The sequence below is a fragment of the Silurus aristotelis genome (genome assembly GCF_946808225.1).
Source record: "Silurus aristotelis genome assembly, chromosome: 10".
Classification (NCBI taxonomy): Eukaryota; Metazoa; Chordata; class Actinopteri; order Siluriformes; family Siluridae; genus Silurus; species Silurus aristotelis.
Genome location: NC_139583.1, coordinates 18,542,672 through 18,558,123, shown reverse-complemented (window position 1 = coordinate 18,558,123; position 15,452 = coordinate 18,542,672). Strand labels below are relative to the sequence as shown.

Genomic DNA, 15,452 nt, shown 5'->3' with positions numbered 1-15,452 from the left:
TTTTTTTTCCTCAGGGTGTGTGCTCCCCTTGTCACCTGCTCTGAAACCCAGAGATTTTGCTCCTTTGCAATGCACACACCTTGCAGCAATTCACAGCTTCTGGTTTGAGCATGAAATGGTTAGCCAAGTCAAGAATCTTTTATTGTCATTTCATCTATATAAAGCTTACACGGTACACAGTGAAATGAGACTACGTTTCTCCAGAATCCTGGTGCTACATCACACAACATAGAGATACAGAAAACAGAGCTAAGAACTAAGTTGTCCTAACCACATAAAATGCAATGTGTGCAACCTAGTGCAAACAGTGCAAAACAAAAGACAAACAGACAATACAGGACATTGTGGGACATACAGGTGCAGCTCAATAAATTAGAATATCATTAAATAGTTGATTTAATTTAGTAATTCAATACAAAAACCGAAATGTGTATATTATATAGATTCATCACACACACAGACAGATATATTTCAAGTGTTTATTTCTTTTCATTTTGATGATTGTGGCTTACATCTAATGAAAACCGAAAATTCAGTATCTCAGAATATTAGAATATTGTGAAAAAGTTCAATATTGGAGACTCGTGGTGTCACACTCTAATCAGCTCATTAAATCCAAACACCTGCAAAGGTTTCCTGAGCCTCTAAATGGTGTCTGTCTGGTTCAGGCTCCACAATCATGCGGGAAGACTACTGACCTGACAGTTGTCCAGAAGACGATCATTGCTTCTTAGCAACTTTATTTTATTCACACCAGTGGTGGATGAAGTACACAATTACTCCAATTAAACTTTTCACTTGAGTAAAAGCCCAGAGTTATTTGCTTTTAAATGTACTTAGGTCTCCAAAGTGCCGCACAGACTCCATTCCAAATCGCAGGGTGCTCTGCTTGTGGTATTTTCTTTGGCTTTTATATAAAGCCACAGTACATTGTCAATGACTTAAAACACTCATTACACTCATAATGAAAGTTTTTATACATAAATAAAAAGTAACAACTGATTTTGCAAAATGTAAAAAGAGAAATACTTAAGTAATGTAGCTTACGTGAAAAAGCTACTTTTAAGTACAGTAAAGAATTACATTTACCTCAGTACTGTCCACCACTGATTCACACACACACAGCGCTCTCACAGCAGAAATGTATGAATATGTATTTTATATATATATATTTTTTAGGTCCGCTGCCGTCACGACTGCTCCGGCTACGTTTTTTCTTTTTTTTGTTTATTTTATACTTTTATTTAATTAGTTACAGTTCCATATACACTAGATGGACATCATTAGATATTACAGAAACTCTTATATCTATCGGTGTACAATGCACTCACCTTTCGTCGTTTTTAAACCCGCGACCCATGCTGGCCGAGCGAGATCCTGAGGAAGAACAAAGGATGCGACCCGTACCGAAGTCCGCGAGGGAAACGGGCCAGCGACAGGAACGGGCTGAGGGCACGCGCACACCGCGCTCCCTTACCTAGTATCCTGTTAGCCAACGTCCAGTCACTGGAGAACAAGCTCGACAACCCCAGGGCAAGGGTCAAGTTCCAGAGGGACATTCGGGACTGCAACCTTCTCTGCTTTACCGAGACATGGCTGAACCCAGCGGTACCGGACCACGCCATCCAGCCGGCCGAGTTTTTTTCGGTTTACCGCATGGTCGGGGAAGTCAAGAGGAGGTGGAATGTGTCTGATGGTGAACAACCATTGGTGCGACAGCGTGAGCATCGTTCCTCTTTTACGCTTCTGCACACCAAACCTGGAACTACTGACCATCAAACGTCGGCCCTTTTATCTACCTTGGGAATTCATCTCGGTCATAGTCAGTGCCGTTTATATCCCACCTCAAGCAGACAAGGACACTGCAGTATGGGACTCACACGAGACAATAACTCTTCACCAAACACAGCATCGGGACGCTGTGCTCATTGTGGTAGGAGATTTTAACAGTGCCAACCTCAAGCGAGCACTAACGAACTTTCATCAGCACATCCCCTGCCCCACCAGGGGCGAAAGGACCCTGGACCACTGTTACACAACATTAAAGAACAGCTACAAGGCACAATCACGTTTACCGTTTGGGAAATTGGACCATGCCGCCATCTTCCTCATGCCTGTTTGCAAACAAAGGCTGAAACAGAAAGCTCCGGTTCAATCGGTGGCCGCCCTCTGCAGGACGCTTTGGATGACGCAGACTGGGACATGTTCAGGCGCAGCTCTCATGACTTCAACATGTTTACGAAAGCGGTTGTGGGATTCATCGGGAAACTAGCGGATGATACGGTGCAAAAAAAACACTATCAGAGGTTTTCCCAACCAGAAGCCACGGGTGGATAAAACCATCCGCGGCGCTCTGAGATCCCGCTCCGCTGCCCACAACACGGGGCTCGCCATGGACGAGTACAAGGCTGCGTCTTACAGTGTTCGCAGAGCAGTGAAGTATGCAAAGGGGCGCTACGGGAGGAAACTAGAGTCACAGTTTCAACATGGTGGCTCTAGGAGCCTGTGGCAGGGACTAAGAACAATCACAGACTATAGAACACTATCTTCTAGAATGGTGAATGCGGACGCTTCTCTGGCAGACAAACTAAACACGTCGTTTCGAGGCTGCAGCTAACCACGCTAGTGGCGCTAGCAGCACAACCAGCATGCACGCCGAGAGAGCCAGAGAGGTAAACACGGTCACCATCTCGGAGCATGACGTGAGGAGGGCATTCAAGAGGTTGAATACCAGAAAGGCAGCAGGACCGGATGGCATCACAGGTCGAGTTCTGAAAGCCTGTGCTGACCAGCTAGCACCGGTGTTCAGAGATATTCAACCTCTTACTGGAACAATCTGTTGTCCCCTCATGTTTCAAACAGTCCACCATTGTTCCTGTCCGGAAGAAACCCCAGCCCGCCTGCCTTAACGACTACCGCCCTGTAGCTTTGACCTCAGTAGTGATAAAATGCTTCGAGAGACTGGTCAGAGACTTCATCACTGCCTCACTACCAGACACACTGGACCCACTACAGTTCATGTACCGTCAGAACCATTCTACTGAGGACGCCATTGCTCATTTTCTTCACACTACGATGAGCCACCTGACCACAGAAATGGGAATTATACAAAGATGCTGTTTGTTGACTACAGTTCAGTATTTAACACCATAATTCCCGCCACACTCACCGCTAAGTTGGAGGTCCTGGGACTTCGCCGCTGTGTCAATGGATCTCTAACATTCTGACAGACAGACCACAAGCCGTACGGGTGGGAAAACACAGTTCATCCACCCTCACTCTCAGCACTGGAGCGCCCCAGGGATGTGTTCTGAGCCCCCTGCTGTACTCACTGTACACTTATGACTGTGTGGCCACTTCCAACTCCACCATCATCATCAAGTTTGCTGACGACACCGTTGTGGTGGGCCTGATCTCCAACAACGACGAGACGGCCTTCCTACAGGAGGTTAAAAACCTTGAGAGAAAAAGGCTGCGTCAGGTCCTGTCTTGGTCCGGTCATGCCAACACCGGGATATATATAATATATAATACACATACATAATTTTTACATTTTTATATATATATATATATATATATATATATATATATATATATATATATAAAAATACACATACATAATCTTTACATTTTCAAGTAGCATAAATATGTATAAAAAAGACAAATATTATTCCACAATAAATCAACTTAAACTTTAAATAACTTTAAAATATTTTGCTCTCCATAAAAATATCTCGTAAAATTATACAAGTGAGAAATATGAGCATGCTGCAAAAAAACCCTGAAAATGAATAAAAATGTTGCTTTTTAGTAAAAAAAAAAAAAAATCAAAACAACAACAAATCAAATTTCTTTGCTCTTATGCAATTTTATACAAATTTATCTTAAACTTTAAATAACTTAAAATATTTTGCTCTCCATAAAAATATTTCCTGTGAAACACAAGACGTCTCACAGCTTCATCATGCAGCTTTTCAGAAACTCTTCTTTCTGTATCTTCTGCTCTGTATTCGAGTTTTTTAGCTTCTCCTGATGTTTTGTCTCGTAGTGGCGTATTATATTCAATTCCTTAATTACAGCCACATTCCCTTCACAAATAACATACAAATGTTTACAGGCAGTGTCAGAAAACATATACTCAGAATTCCATCAGTTTTGAAATGCTCTGTTTTCAGAATCAACTTTTCTCTTCGCCATTGTGAGGGGCTTCACAATAACTTTTACAATAGGGTTAAATACATCAACAGAAGCTCGACTTGATTGACGCTGGAATGTTCCCAGGTAGCCCAGAGTTCGGCAAGGCAGCTTATGCGCTGCATTATGGGATCTGTAGTTTGTGTTAACAGCGTTCATATATTAGATTAGATTCAAATTTATTATATCAGTATTCATATCACCGGGACATTAATAACAATAATAATAGATCTATATAAAATCATCTTGCTGGCCGGATATAATTGTACGTCGGGCCGGATATACCATTTTCACACGATGAGGTTTATACAGTTTTTGCTCAACGTTCTGTTTCCCCTTCAACCGTGACACCAGTCAGATTTCTTTTTCTTTTTCAAAACTTGAGCAGCCCGACTAATTGGTAATGGCATTTGTTGACTTTGCGAATTTCATTATTGATTATTATTATGATTATTATATTTTATCAATTAGTTGTTGCAGCCCTACACAAAAGCACAGAATGGGCAGAAAAGAAGACTCTTACCACACTAATGAGCTGCTAATACTTTGTTTTTTGTTAATGCTTTTTTTTTTTGTACATTTCAGTATTATTTCACAATCAGCTTCAACCATGAAAACCAGAAAGCTCTTGAACTTCGCACTGAAGACGTGAAGGACTGTGAAGAATGGGTAGCAGCAATAACGCATGCCAGGTAGTCTAATTCTATCATTCACAACCTTTTAACTCTGCTCCAGGTTATCTGGCTGTAGAGTTTCCCATAAACGACAATGCTTTTGTAATGTTTGTGTAGTTATATTCATGCTGCATTTTCTAGCTAGCATTCATTGAATTTGGACAAAGTCTGGAAATGTTGTCATAAAGATCTGTAGATAGTAATGAAAGGATGCTTTATTTGCTGGGCCAAATCTTATATGAAGGAAGAACAATTATTTTTTTATTGTTGTATAACTTTTGATTTAGTGATCATCTATAATTAACGTTCATGCTAAAATAAATATAGATTTTATTGCTTTATTTTGATTTTACACCACTATAGGTAGTAGCACAAGCACAAGCACATCTTAGCAATTCATGTGTGACCAGGCTTAATTAATGTAATTGTTTTTGGTCAAATTTCCTTTACCTTTTTTTTTTTTTTTTTTTTTTTTTCCCCCCCATAGTCTTTCATACACTTATTACAGTGATTGGTACTGTGATTAAATAACATTGTAAATTCAGTTTATGGGTTTTTGGATCATTGTTGTTGCAAACACCCTTTACAAAGCTTACATACATTTGTGACAATTTTAATTTTTTCTTCATATCATTTGTAAATTTACATATTTCAATTTGTAGTGGAGACTACGGGCTTAATTTTCATATTTAAAATAGAAGAACTATATTGTTTATTTCTAAAGTAGCACAAGGAAATTTTACATAATTTTGGGTGCTGGGGAAAACACTGCCCTAAATTTTCTGAAATTGGGAAAATGGTGAGTTCACAGTATGTCCAGGCCACATGTGTAATATTGTTACTAATGTGTTATAATTGTCCCATAATATGATATACTTTATACTATGATATGTTTATTTGCACATTCAGCTACAGAAACCTGGCCACAGAGCATGAGACTTTAATGCAGAAGTATCTCCATCTGCTTCAAATTGTGGAGACAGAGAAAACAGTTGCTAAACAACTTCGACAGCAGATTGAGGATGGGGAGATTGAAATTGAACGCTTAAAATCTGAGGTAAGGTTTATTTGAAGTGCAATAAATTATAAATTACCCCTTTTAATAAATCTGTGGATCTTTGATCTTTACTGTGTTAATTATCTGTTATTTCATTGGTTGATGAGGACTGCAGGCACTTTTTTCTTTTTTAAGTGCAAATGTAGTGATCTGTGAGGAATAAATATTCTGAAATTGAAGATGCTTTGGATTTGAAGTCTGCTTTTGTGTATGTTCTCTATACACTAAAATCTTTTAGTTGGTTGGCATGTGAACTTTCTGACTTTTGGCATGATGGTGGAAGTTTTTACAGTGAGGTTATTGTTTTAAACAGCACACATTTGGATAATTTTTGACAAATATTACTATGGTTGATTGCAAACTAAATGGTGCTGATTAATTTTCTATAGCAGCATTGTATATATTGTATATACAATTAAATCATTAATACGATTTCTATTATAGTATGTTAATTCTAGCATTTTAGACCCTATTATACACTGTAAACCCCAATAAGTTAAGATAAATAAAACATTTTAGTATATTTATGTATGTATTTGAAATGTATTTATTTAAACACAAGTTTTATTCTTATTTTTTTTTAATATATGTATGTTTTTTTTTTTTTTTTTACACCACTCATTTGCAGTCGTGTCAATGAATATATCATGTCACGGTCAATGATCCTGGTCGGGACTCGGAGTGTACACCCACCGCCCGGGGAAGTTTCCTTACTCATACACTCAGAAAGGAGGGGCAGGGGTTGGGTGATGTCATGTAAGAACCCAAATTAAAATTATGGATGACAAAGAAGGTCAAAACTCTCAGGAGCCCAATTCAGAAAAAAAAGACTAAGGAAGTAGGGGGAAACGTGCAAAAGATAAAGGTGTATATGCAGCTTGTCTCGTTATGAGATAGTATAGGCTAATGCGTTTAATGAAATAGGCTAAATAACTGTATATCACTTGGGTTATGCTGTGTTGCCTGCTATGCTTTAATGCATAGAGCAACAATATTTATTTTAGCTTGCATAACATAATATATAGTATGTAGTTTATCGTTGGGTGTAGCTTGCAACAAAACAATTCCAACCTTAATAGTCTAGTTGGATTATTGTTAAATTAGAACTTGTTTTGTTTACCTTTCATAAAGGTTTTCTGTGATTGTACTGAATAGGTCCTGAATAAGTATTTGATCCTGTACCAAATTAGCAAGACTTCTTACTCTCACAGACCCTATTTGTTTCTGTCCCTTCAGGAAAGTAATCCTAATATCAACTTCTTTGTATAAAAGAATGTCACAGAATCAACCTCTTCTATTCAAACCTTACCACTACCATGGGAAAGACCAAAGAGCTGTCAAAGAATATCAGGGACAAGATTGTGAAATTGCAAAAGGCGGAATGGACTACCAGACCAACAGATTGTTGCCTTGGCCGTTTGTTTTAGGGTCATTGTCATACTGGAAGACCCATCCATGAACCATCTTCAGTGTTCTGGCTAAGGCCAGAATCCAAGATTCTGTAGTTTATGTGGTGAAGTCTTCCTATACCTTTTGCGGAGAAACAGAATGTTTCCTCCTCCATGTTTTGAGAGTAGGTATTGTGTTCTTGTGGTCATATTCAGCATTTATCTGCCTTCAATTATGGTGAGTCGAGCTGATGCCAAAAAGCGCAATTTTGGTCTCATCTGACCACATCACATTCTCCCAAGCCTTCTTTGAATTATTCAGGTGTTCGTTGGCAATCTTCAGATAGGCCTCTTCATGTGCATTTCTTGAGATCTTGGTGTGATACTATTGGTTTCTCTTGTGACTGTGGTCCCAGCTTCCTTGAGATCATTAACAAGCTCCTCCCGTGTAATTCTTGGCTAATCCCCCACCTTTCTATGAATCATCCTTACTCCATGAGGTGAGATTTTGCATGGAGTTTCAGAGCGAGGGTAATTGACTTATCTTCTATTTCTTCCATGTTTGAATAATCGTGCCTACAGTGATCTCTTTCGCAACAAGCTTCTTGCTGATAGTCATGTAGCCCATTCCAGCCTTGTGCAAGTCTACAATCTTGTCCCTGACATCCTTAGACAGCTCTTTGGTCTTGCCGATTGTGGTGGAGAGTTTTGAATGGAAGAGGTTGATTCTGTGACAGGTGTCTTCTATACACATACTGAGTTGATATTAGGTGTCCTTTTCTTAAAGGGACAGAATTTCGGTGTGTGGGATTCAGAAATCTTGCTGGTTGGCCAGGGATCAAATACAAAATAATGTATATATATAATATTAATTTACAAACCCGATTCCAAAAAAGTTGGGACACTGAACAAATTCTGAATAAAAACAGAATGCAATAATGTGGGAGTTTCAAATTTTAATATTTTATTCAAAATACAACATAGATGACATATCAAATGTTTAAACTGAGAAAATGTATCATTTTAATTGAAAAATAAGTTGATTTTAAATTTCATCTAAAAAAAAGTTGGGACAATGCCATGTTTACCACTGTGTAGCATCCCCTCTTCTTTATATAACAGTCTGCAAATGTCTGGGGACTAAGGAGACAAGTTGCTCAAGTTTAGTAATAGGAATGTTTTCCCATTCTTGTCTAATACAGGCTTCTAGTTGCTCAACTGTCTTAGGTCTTCTTTGTCGCATCTTCCTTTTTATGATGCGCCAATTGTTTTCTATGGGTGAAAGATCTGGACTGCAGGCTGGCCATTTCAGTACTCAAATCCTTCTTCTACGCAGCCATGATGATGTAATTGATGCAGTATGTGGTCTGGCATTGTCATGTTGGAAAATGCAAGGTCTTTCCCCGAAAAAGATGACGTCTGAATGGGCGCATACGTTCTAGAACTTGGATATACCTTTTAGCATTGATGGTGCCTTTCCAGATGTGTATCTGCCCATGCCACACGCACTCATGGAACCCCATACCATTTGAGATGCAGGCTTCTGAACTCAGCGCTGATAACAACGTGGGTTGTCCTTACCCTCTTTAGTCCGGATGACATGGTGTCCCAGTTTTTCAAAAAGAACTTAAAATTTTGATTCGTCTGACCACAGAACAGTTTTTCACTTTGCCACTTTTGCTCTATTTTAAATGAGCCTTGGCTCAGAGAAAACGCCTGCGCTGCTGGATCATGTCTGGATATGGCTTCTGTTTTAGCCGGCAAAGGCGAATGGCACGGTGGATTGTGTTCACCGACAATGCTTTCTGGAAGTATTCCTGAGCCCATGTTGTAATTTCCATTACAGTAGCATTCCTGTATGTGATGCAGTGCCGTCTATGGGCCCGAAGATCACGGGCATCCAGTATGTTTTTCCGGCCTTGACCCTTACGCACAGAGATTGTTCCAGGTTTTCTGAATCTTTGGATGATGATATGCACTGTAGATGATGATAACTTCAATCTCTTTGCAATTTTTCTCTGAGAAACTCCTTTCTGATATTGCTCCACTATTTTTTGCCGCAGCATTGGAGGAATTGGTGATCCTCTGCCCATCTTGACTTCTAAAAGACACTGCCACTCTGAGAAGCTCTTTTTATACCCAATCATGTTGCCAATTGACCTAATCAGTTGCAAATTGGTCCTCCAGCTGTTCCCTACATGTACATTTAACTTTTCCGGCCTCGTACTGCTACCTGTCCCAACTTTTTTGGAATGTGTAGCTCTATGAAATAAAAAATGAGCCAATATTTGGCATGACATTTCAAAATGTCTCACTTTCAACATTTGATATTTTATCTATATTCTATTGTGAATAAAATAAGTTTATGAGATTTGTAAATTATTGCATTCCTTTTTTATTCACAATTTGAACAGTGTCTTAACCTTTTTGGAATCGGGTTTGCATTTTCTTTCTGGATTTTTTTATATTCTTTCTCTTACTGTTAAAATAAACCTACTATAAAAATTCTAGACTATTCATTTCCAGTAAAATGTGAATTTAATTGTGCAATAAATCTATTTAGATGATATGTCTACATGAAATGAAGCTTTCAGAAATGTATCTAAATTTGTGGAATGCTCCGAGAATAGCTTATACTCAGTCAGTGACAGTAGCTGCGGCAGAGAGGAGCCTTCAAAGGTATTTTCAAAGGTGAAAATAATCAATGGGGGTGTTGTTGAGGCATAGCGTGTTCATCCAGGGCCTTATTCAAGCTGGAACTGCCATTACCATTTGGTTGTATCTACTTAGCATTGACAATCCAGTTCAGCATCAGTTCAACAGCAAGCAGAATATTTTGGGAGGGATAAATGATGGATGAAATTCCGGACTCTTACTTGCCACAGCACCTATGGCCATATTTCTTTTTAAATTGTTGAAAAGGTTTTGGGCTCATGATAATTTATTTGATATCAATACGTATATGACTTTTTAGTATCATTCTATTAATGAATCGGTGTGCTAAGAGTAACATTATAGTCTTTTCAAAGTTGAGTTGATTAAGCAAGAGTCCTGTGATAATGATAATAGGACATTGTAGCCATAATAAATCATATTTGTATTAAAAGATTTCTTGATTGTGAACAGTTGTGGCAGTAATCGGGCCTGGGCGTGGCTAGAGAAATTTAACTCAGGTGTGATAAACCACAGTTTTAACAGGGGGCAAACACTATTTCACACAAGGCCATGTAGCTTTTGATTTTGTTTTCCCTCAATAATAAAAATCTTCATTTAAAAACTGCATGTTGTGTTCACTTGTTATTTTTTTATAATAATTATATTAGTTTGATGATCTAAAACATTAAAGTGTGACAAACATGCAAAAAAAAAAAGAAATCAGGCAAACACTTTTTCACACCACTGTATATCAAACCAAAGAATCAGCCAAATGGAAATATCTCTTAGAACAATGTCATTTTCCGGCACAATGGCGGTTTTTTAAAAGGTCTACCTGAACAATGGACCAATTGTCTTTATACATCAAGCTTTCAAGAACTTAGTCTGCAATATCTGGCTCATCTATCTCTTCCCTCTAAAAACATGAGAAAACTTTGAGTATGTAAATAACTTAAAATGTCAAATTAGATGTATAAAATCTACATTCCATATCTTGAAAAACAGTCATCTTTTCCCAGCTCTGTGTGCTATTAATACAAAAGTGCTCCTGAAAAAAACAAGTTTTAATGACAGTGAGGAGCATCTTTAAAGTAGGAGAATTCTAAGCTTACAGTGTCTTCTTATGAAGTGATACTTATGCACAATATCGAACATACTATAATTGTGATTTATGCAAAATCAAGATCAATATCATAAGCACTACAAGTGCTTCTTGTTTGTCTTGACACCCAACATTTGAGAAGTATGCTTGTTTAATTTTAGAAAGTGTAAAAATCTGTTTACTTTTTCTTTGGGACAATTTGGTAGGTAGTTTACCTCCGTTCGATGAGCTTTTTTGATGTGTAGTAGGAAAAGTCACACTGGATTATTTTGGGGTTTTTTTTTGGATTTGTGTGATATTTGCCCATGCCCACTTATCTTCCAGCCATTCCATCATCATTAACTGAGTTTGCAGCTGACCTGGCATCACTCTCAGATCTGGTCATTTTAATCCAGCTTTCTCCAGCAGTTCTGATATGTAAGTTAGAAAGCAGAGTTCTTTTTTTTTTTTTTTATTTTAATGGCCTCACAAAATCTTTGCTTAGATTGAGGGCCCGCCTTGCTCAGTCATGCTTTTGCATTCGAACCAAATTTTATTTGTACTTTTTTTTGTATTTAAGCAATGTATAAGCTAAATTGACAGGGGGTCCTTTAGGGATCATTGTCCTCCTGTAGTAGAACAATTTTTTACATTCTGGCTGAAGTCCTGAGTGGTTTATTTTATATATAATCATAGTCCCCTTTCCCATGATATTTAATTTAAATGTACATGTCCAGCAGTCTTGACATTTGTTCTTCATATTAAAAGCTTCTCCCTTTTTCTTTATATATTTTGTCATTAGACTTAAAGGGTTTGGATGCACAGGTAAAAGCATTGTGAATGTCATAAAAGAACAAAAACAGGGAAAGCAAAAGAATAGAAATTAAATTTGGAACACTCAAAATTAATTAATTATTAATAGCCAGGTAGCCAGACAAGCTCTTGCTTTACATTCATGACCATTCACATTGATGTGTGGCCATTTCAATCTCAACAATACACACACACACACACACATACACACACACATACACACACACAGACACACACTTTTCAAGTATTTATCTTATAAAAACAAAAAACAAACGGGCAACATCGTATAAAACTGTAAAAGGAGATATATTGTAACTTACAGTTGTAAAAAAAGGCTCAGATTTTCCATCTCCATGCAGATCTCCAAGTCTCTGTTATTACTCTTTGCAAATCTCCGATAAAACAACTTATTTGACTGTCCATTTTTTTATTTATTTTTTTGTAAACAAAAAAATTAATTAGCACAAGCTGGAAACAAGCTGTTTGTGCAGAACCGAGACCTGCATGCACTACCTTGTTTGTCACTGTGAAGGTGTGCTGTTTGACCACTAAAAATTTGTAAAGAGTAATAAAACTAAGAAATCGCCCATGTGGGGAATAAAATCCTCCCATATATCATAAGTAACCTGCACTCATTGGCAACATTTTCCATCAATCATTTTGTATGCTACTGGCTGAAAATAAAAGGTTTGAAATGATAGGTGATTCAGAACAGCCTCTTTTACTGTTTTTTTTTTTATTTATTATTTTTATATATATATATATATATATATATAAGTATAAGTGTGTGGTCTCTATATGCTACCAGCCATATATATATATATATAATTTTTTTTTTTACTATGATGTTTTTAATGTGAAAAAATATTCAGAAACATATACAAACAATACACTAGCCAAAGTTCTGTGATGTAAACAAAGAATAACCATCTAAATTACAGCACTATTGTTTGGCCATTATTGACTTGCTCATCCAATACCACAATCCCTCTCTTGGCACCCTGTCATAACAAAAACACATTTCAAATATTATGTCTGTAGTGCTCTTTACCATATGTTCATGATGTGGCTTATCAACTTTAGTTACTCTACTCTATGGCTAGTCCTCTTTAGTTACTGCACTTGCTTGTGCAAACCTAATTGCTGTGTTAACATAAGTACTTTATGTCCCTGTGCAAATCATGCAGCTGTGCAGCCCTATTATACACCTGGGACTGTCATTCTTTAGCCTATAGCAAATTCTCCAGTCTTAATTTACACCAAGTGTGGAGTTTTGCAGCACTATCCTTGAGGGTACAATCAAATTATTCAACTGTTGTCTGTCTGGGGATAAGTGCTCATGCAGATGAATAAATGAATAAAGTAATTAAATCCACAATAAGTCATACAGTTTTTCTAGTGTCTGACATGAAAGCCATACCTTGGTCAGTCACAAGCTCTTTTGGGATCTCGATTCAGGAGATAATGCATAGGAGTACCTCTGCAACACTTGGTGCTGCGATAATGTGGAGCGGCACGGCTTCTGGACAGTGTACTTTAACTAGCACAAAATTATTCCCTCATACAGTCCCCTCTAATCACCCGACAAGGTCCATTTCAATTCTTTCTAAGGGGACTTCAATTAATGGCAATGGGGTGCATTGGCACCTTTGGGATAGCTGGTGGATGTTTTTTGCGACATGCTGCTTACCATTTGCGCACATCACCAACGAATGCATGGCCTGTAAAAGTTGGCCAATAGTCGGCATATTTATTTAGTCGAGCCTTTGATCTGTCGATTTTTCTTAGGTAAAGGAGCAGATCTGGCGGGTTAAGGATATTAGAGTGTTCGGTGAACTGGGATATTTGTATGCTGTTGTCAGATTTGTTAAATGTGGTGTGGTGGACCGTCTCTTATCCCAGAGAACCCTCATGTCTGCGTTACCTTTTGGCTCTCCCTTTTAGTTATGCTGATATAGCAAAGTCTTGTCAGAGTCCCCAACTGCACAGTGTCCTTAACTTTTATACAAGAATAAGGATACTTAATCCATATCATTCATGCTCTCTCTGTCGAGTTCAACATGCTCCTGAGGCACCACTGATCCTGCCCCTTTCCTCTCCTTGGCTCTGCCTGCTTTGTCCCGGCCTGCCCCTGGATGGTGTTATCTTCGATTGGAGGCCAGCTGTGGATGGTTTCTCATCAATGGCCTGGGTATCCTTGAAATTCTGGAGTACAACAGGAGCTTTGACGATGGATTTAGACTGTAGTTAACAGTCTGCTACACTGACACAGAACTACAGTTTGCATCTGATCACCATCACTGCATACCTCAACATCGTTTAGCTGTAATGAAATGGACATTTAGTGCCAACCAGATGAGGATAGGTTCCAACTTGTGTTTGGTTCCTCTCAAGGTTTCTTCCTTATGCCAGAGAGTCTTTTCTTGCCACAGTTGCCACCAGCTTGCTCATTAAAGACAAACTTACACTTCTTAATCATTCTTTTTCAATGCATTATCTGTGTAAAGCGGCTTTAAGACAATGTTCATTGTTAAAATTGCTATACAAATAAATATTTTTGTATTAAACATTCTATCTATCTATCTATCTATCTATCTATCTATCTATCTATCTATCTATCTATCTATCTATCTATCTATCTATCTATCTATCTATCGCAGATAGTATCATCTTTTATCAATTTTGAAACACTTTATTATTGCCCAAATAAAGAAAATGTCCTTATGTATGTGCTGTGTGTGTGGGGTCATTTATTAACACCAGATGTACTGGTGCTGGGTGTGAAATGTCTTCGAAGTTAGGTGGAGAGACCATAGAACTGTCTGTTTATAGCCTTTGTTTCGTGAGGTAAGATACTTAGACATTAAACCCCCAATATAACTGTAGAGGTTAAGACCCAGTCTGTGATTTATATGCAGATGTTAAGGGGTTAAAATAAGTGTCTGGGACATGAGATCCAACTGATGCTAATCAGTTGGATATAGCAATCCTACTCAGACACTATATATAAGATAAGGTTAATAAAATAAAATGAAGTGTAAGGATGGAGGTGCATGATTAAAATCTCCAGAGATAATGAGAAGGGTATTTGGGCTCTGTGTTAAGTCTGTTAAATGAATGCAGGACATTGCATGCCAATTCACTGTCAGCAGAGGAGCGAATGTATGCAGCTATCACGATAACATAAGAGAATTCCCTGGGCAGATAGTACGGCTTTATGCTAGTGGCTAACAGCTCAATGTCCTTACAGCAGATCTGCTCTTTAATAGTGATGTGACCAGGTTTACACCATCTATTATTCACAAACACTGCCAGCCCTCCTCTCTTTCTTTTACCGCTCTCCATCGTTCTGTCCATGCGCAGTAGTTGAAATCCATTCAGAGCCATGGTCATATCTGGTGTTAGCTTGGTTAGCCATGACTGTGTGAACAGCATGATGCTACACTCCCAGAATTACCTCTGATGATCCCTGGTATAAACAAAAGGACTGCAGCTGTGAACAGAGTTTCCAGACACAACTGTGAACAAACTCCTAAAAAGTAGGAAAAACAGAGCAAACTCTGAATTTGTTGATGTCCATTGTGCAGTTT

The 15,452-nt window shown here is 38.1% G+C and overlaps 1 protein-coding gene across 5 annotated transcripts in view; it reads left to right on the top strand.

Annotated features, from left to right (window-relative positions):
• rasgrf1 (Ras protein specific guanine nucleotide releasing factor 1) overlaps positions 1 to 15,452 on the top strand; it is a 188,324-nt gene that overhangs the window by 34,435 nt on the left and 138,437 nt on the right. For all 5 annotated transcript variants that reach the window (XM_083552609.1, XM_083552606.1, XM_083552605.1 and 2 more), the window contains 2 exons: positions 4,780 to 4,886; positions 5,778 to 5,925. In XM_083552609.1, coding sequence (XP_083408735.1) covers positions 5,812 to 5,925 — 114 coding nt within the window. In that variant the 5' untranslated portion in view covers positions 4,780 to 4,886; positions 5,778 to 5,811. The remainder of the gene's footprint in view (positions 1 to 4,779; positions 4,887 to 5,777; positions 5,926 to 15,452) is intronic.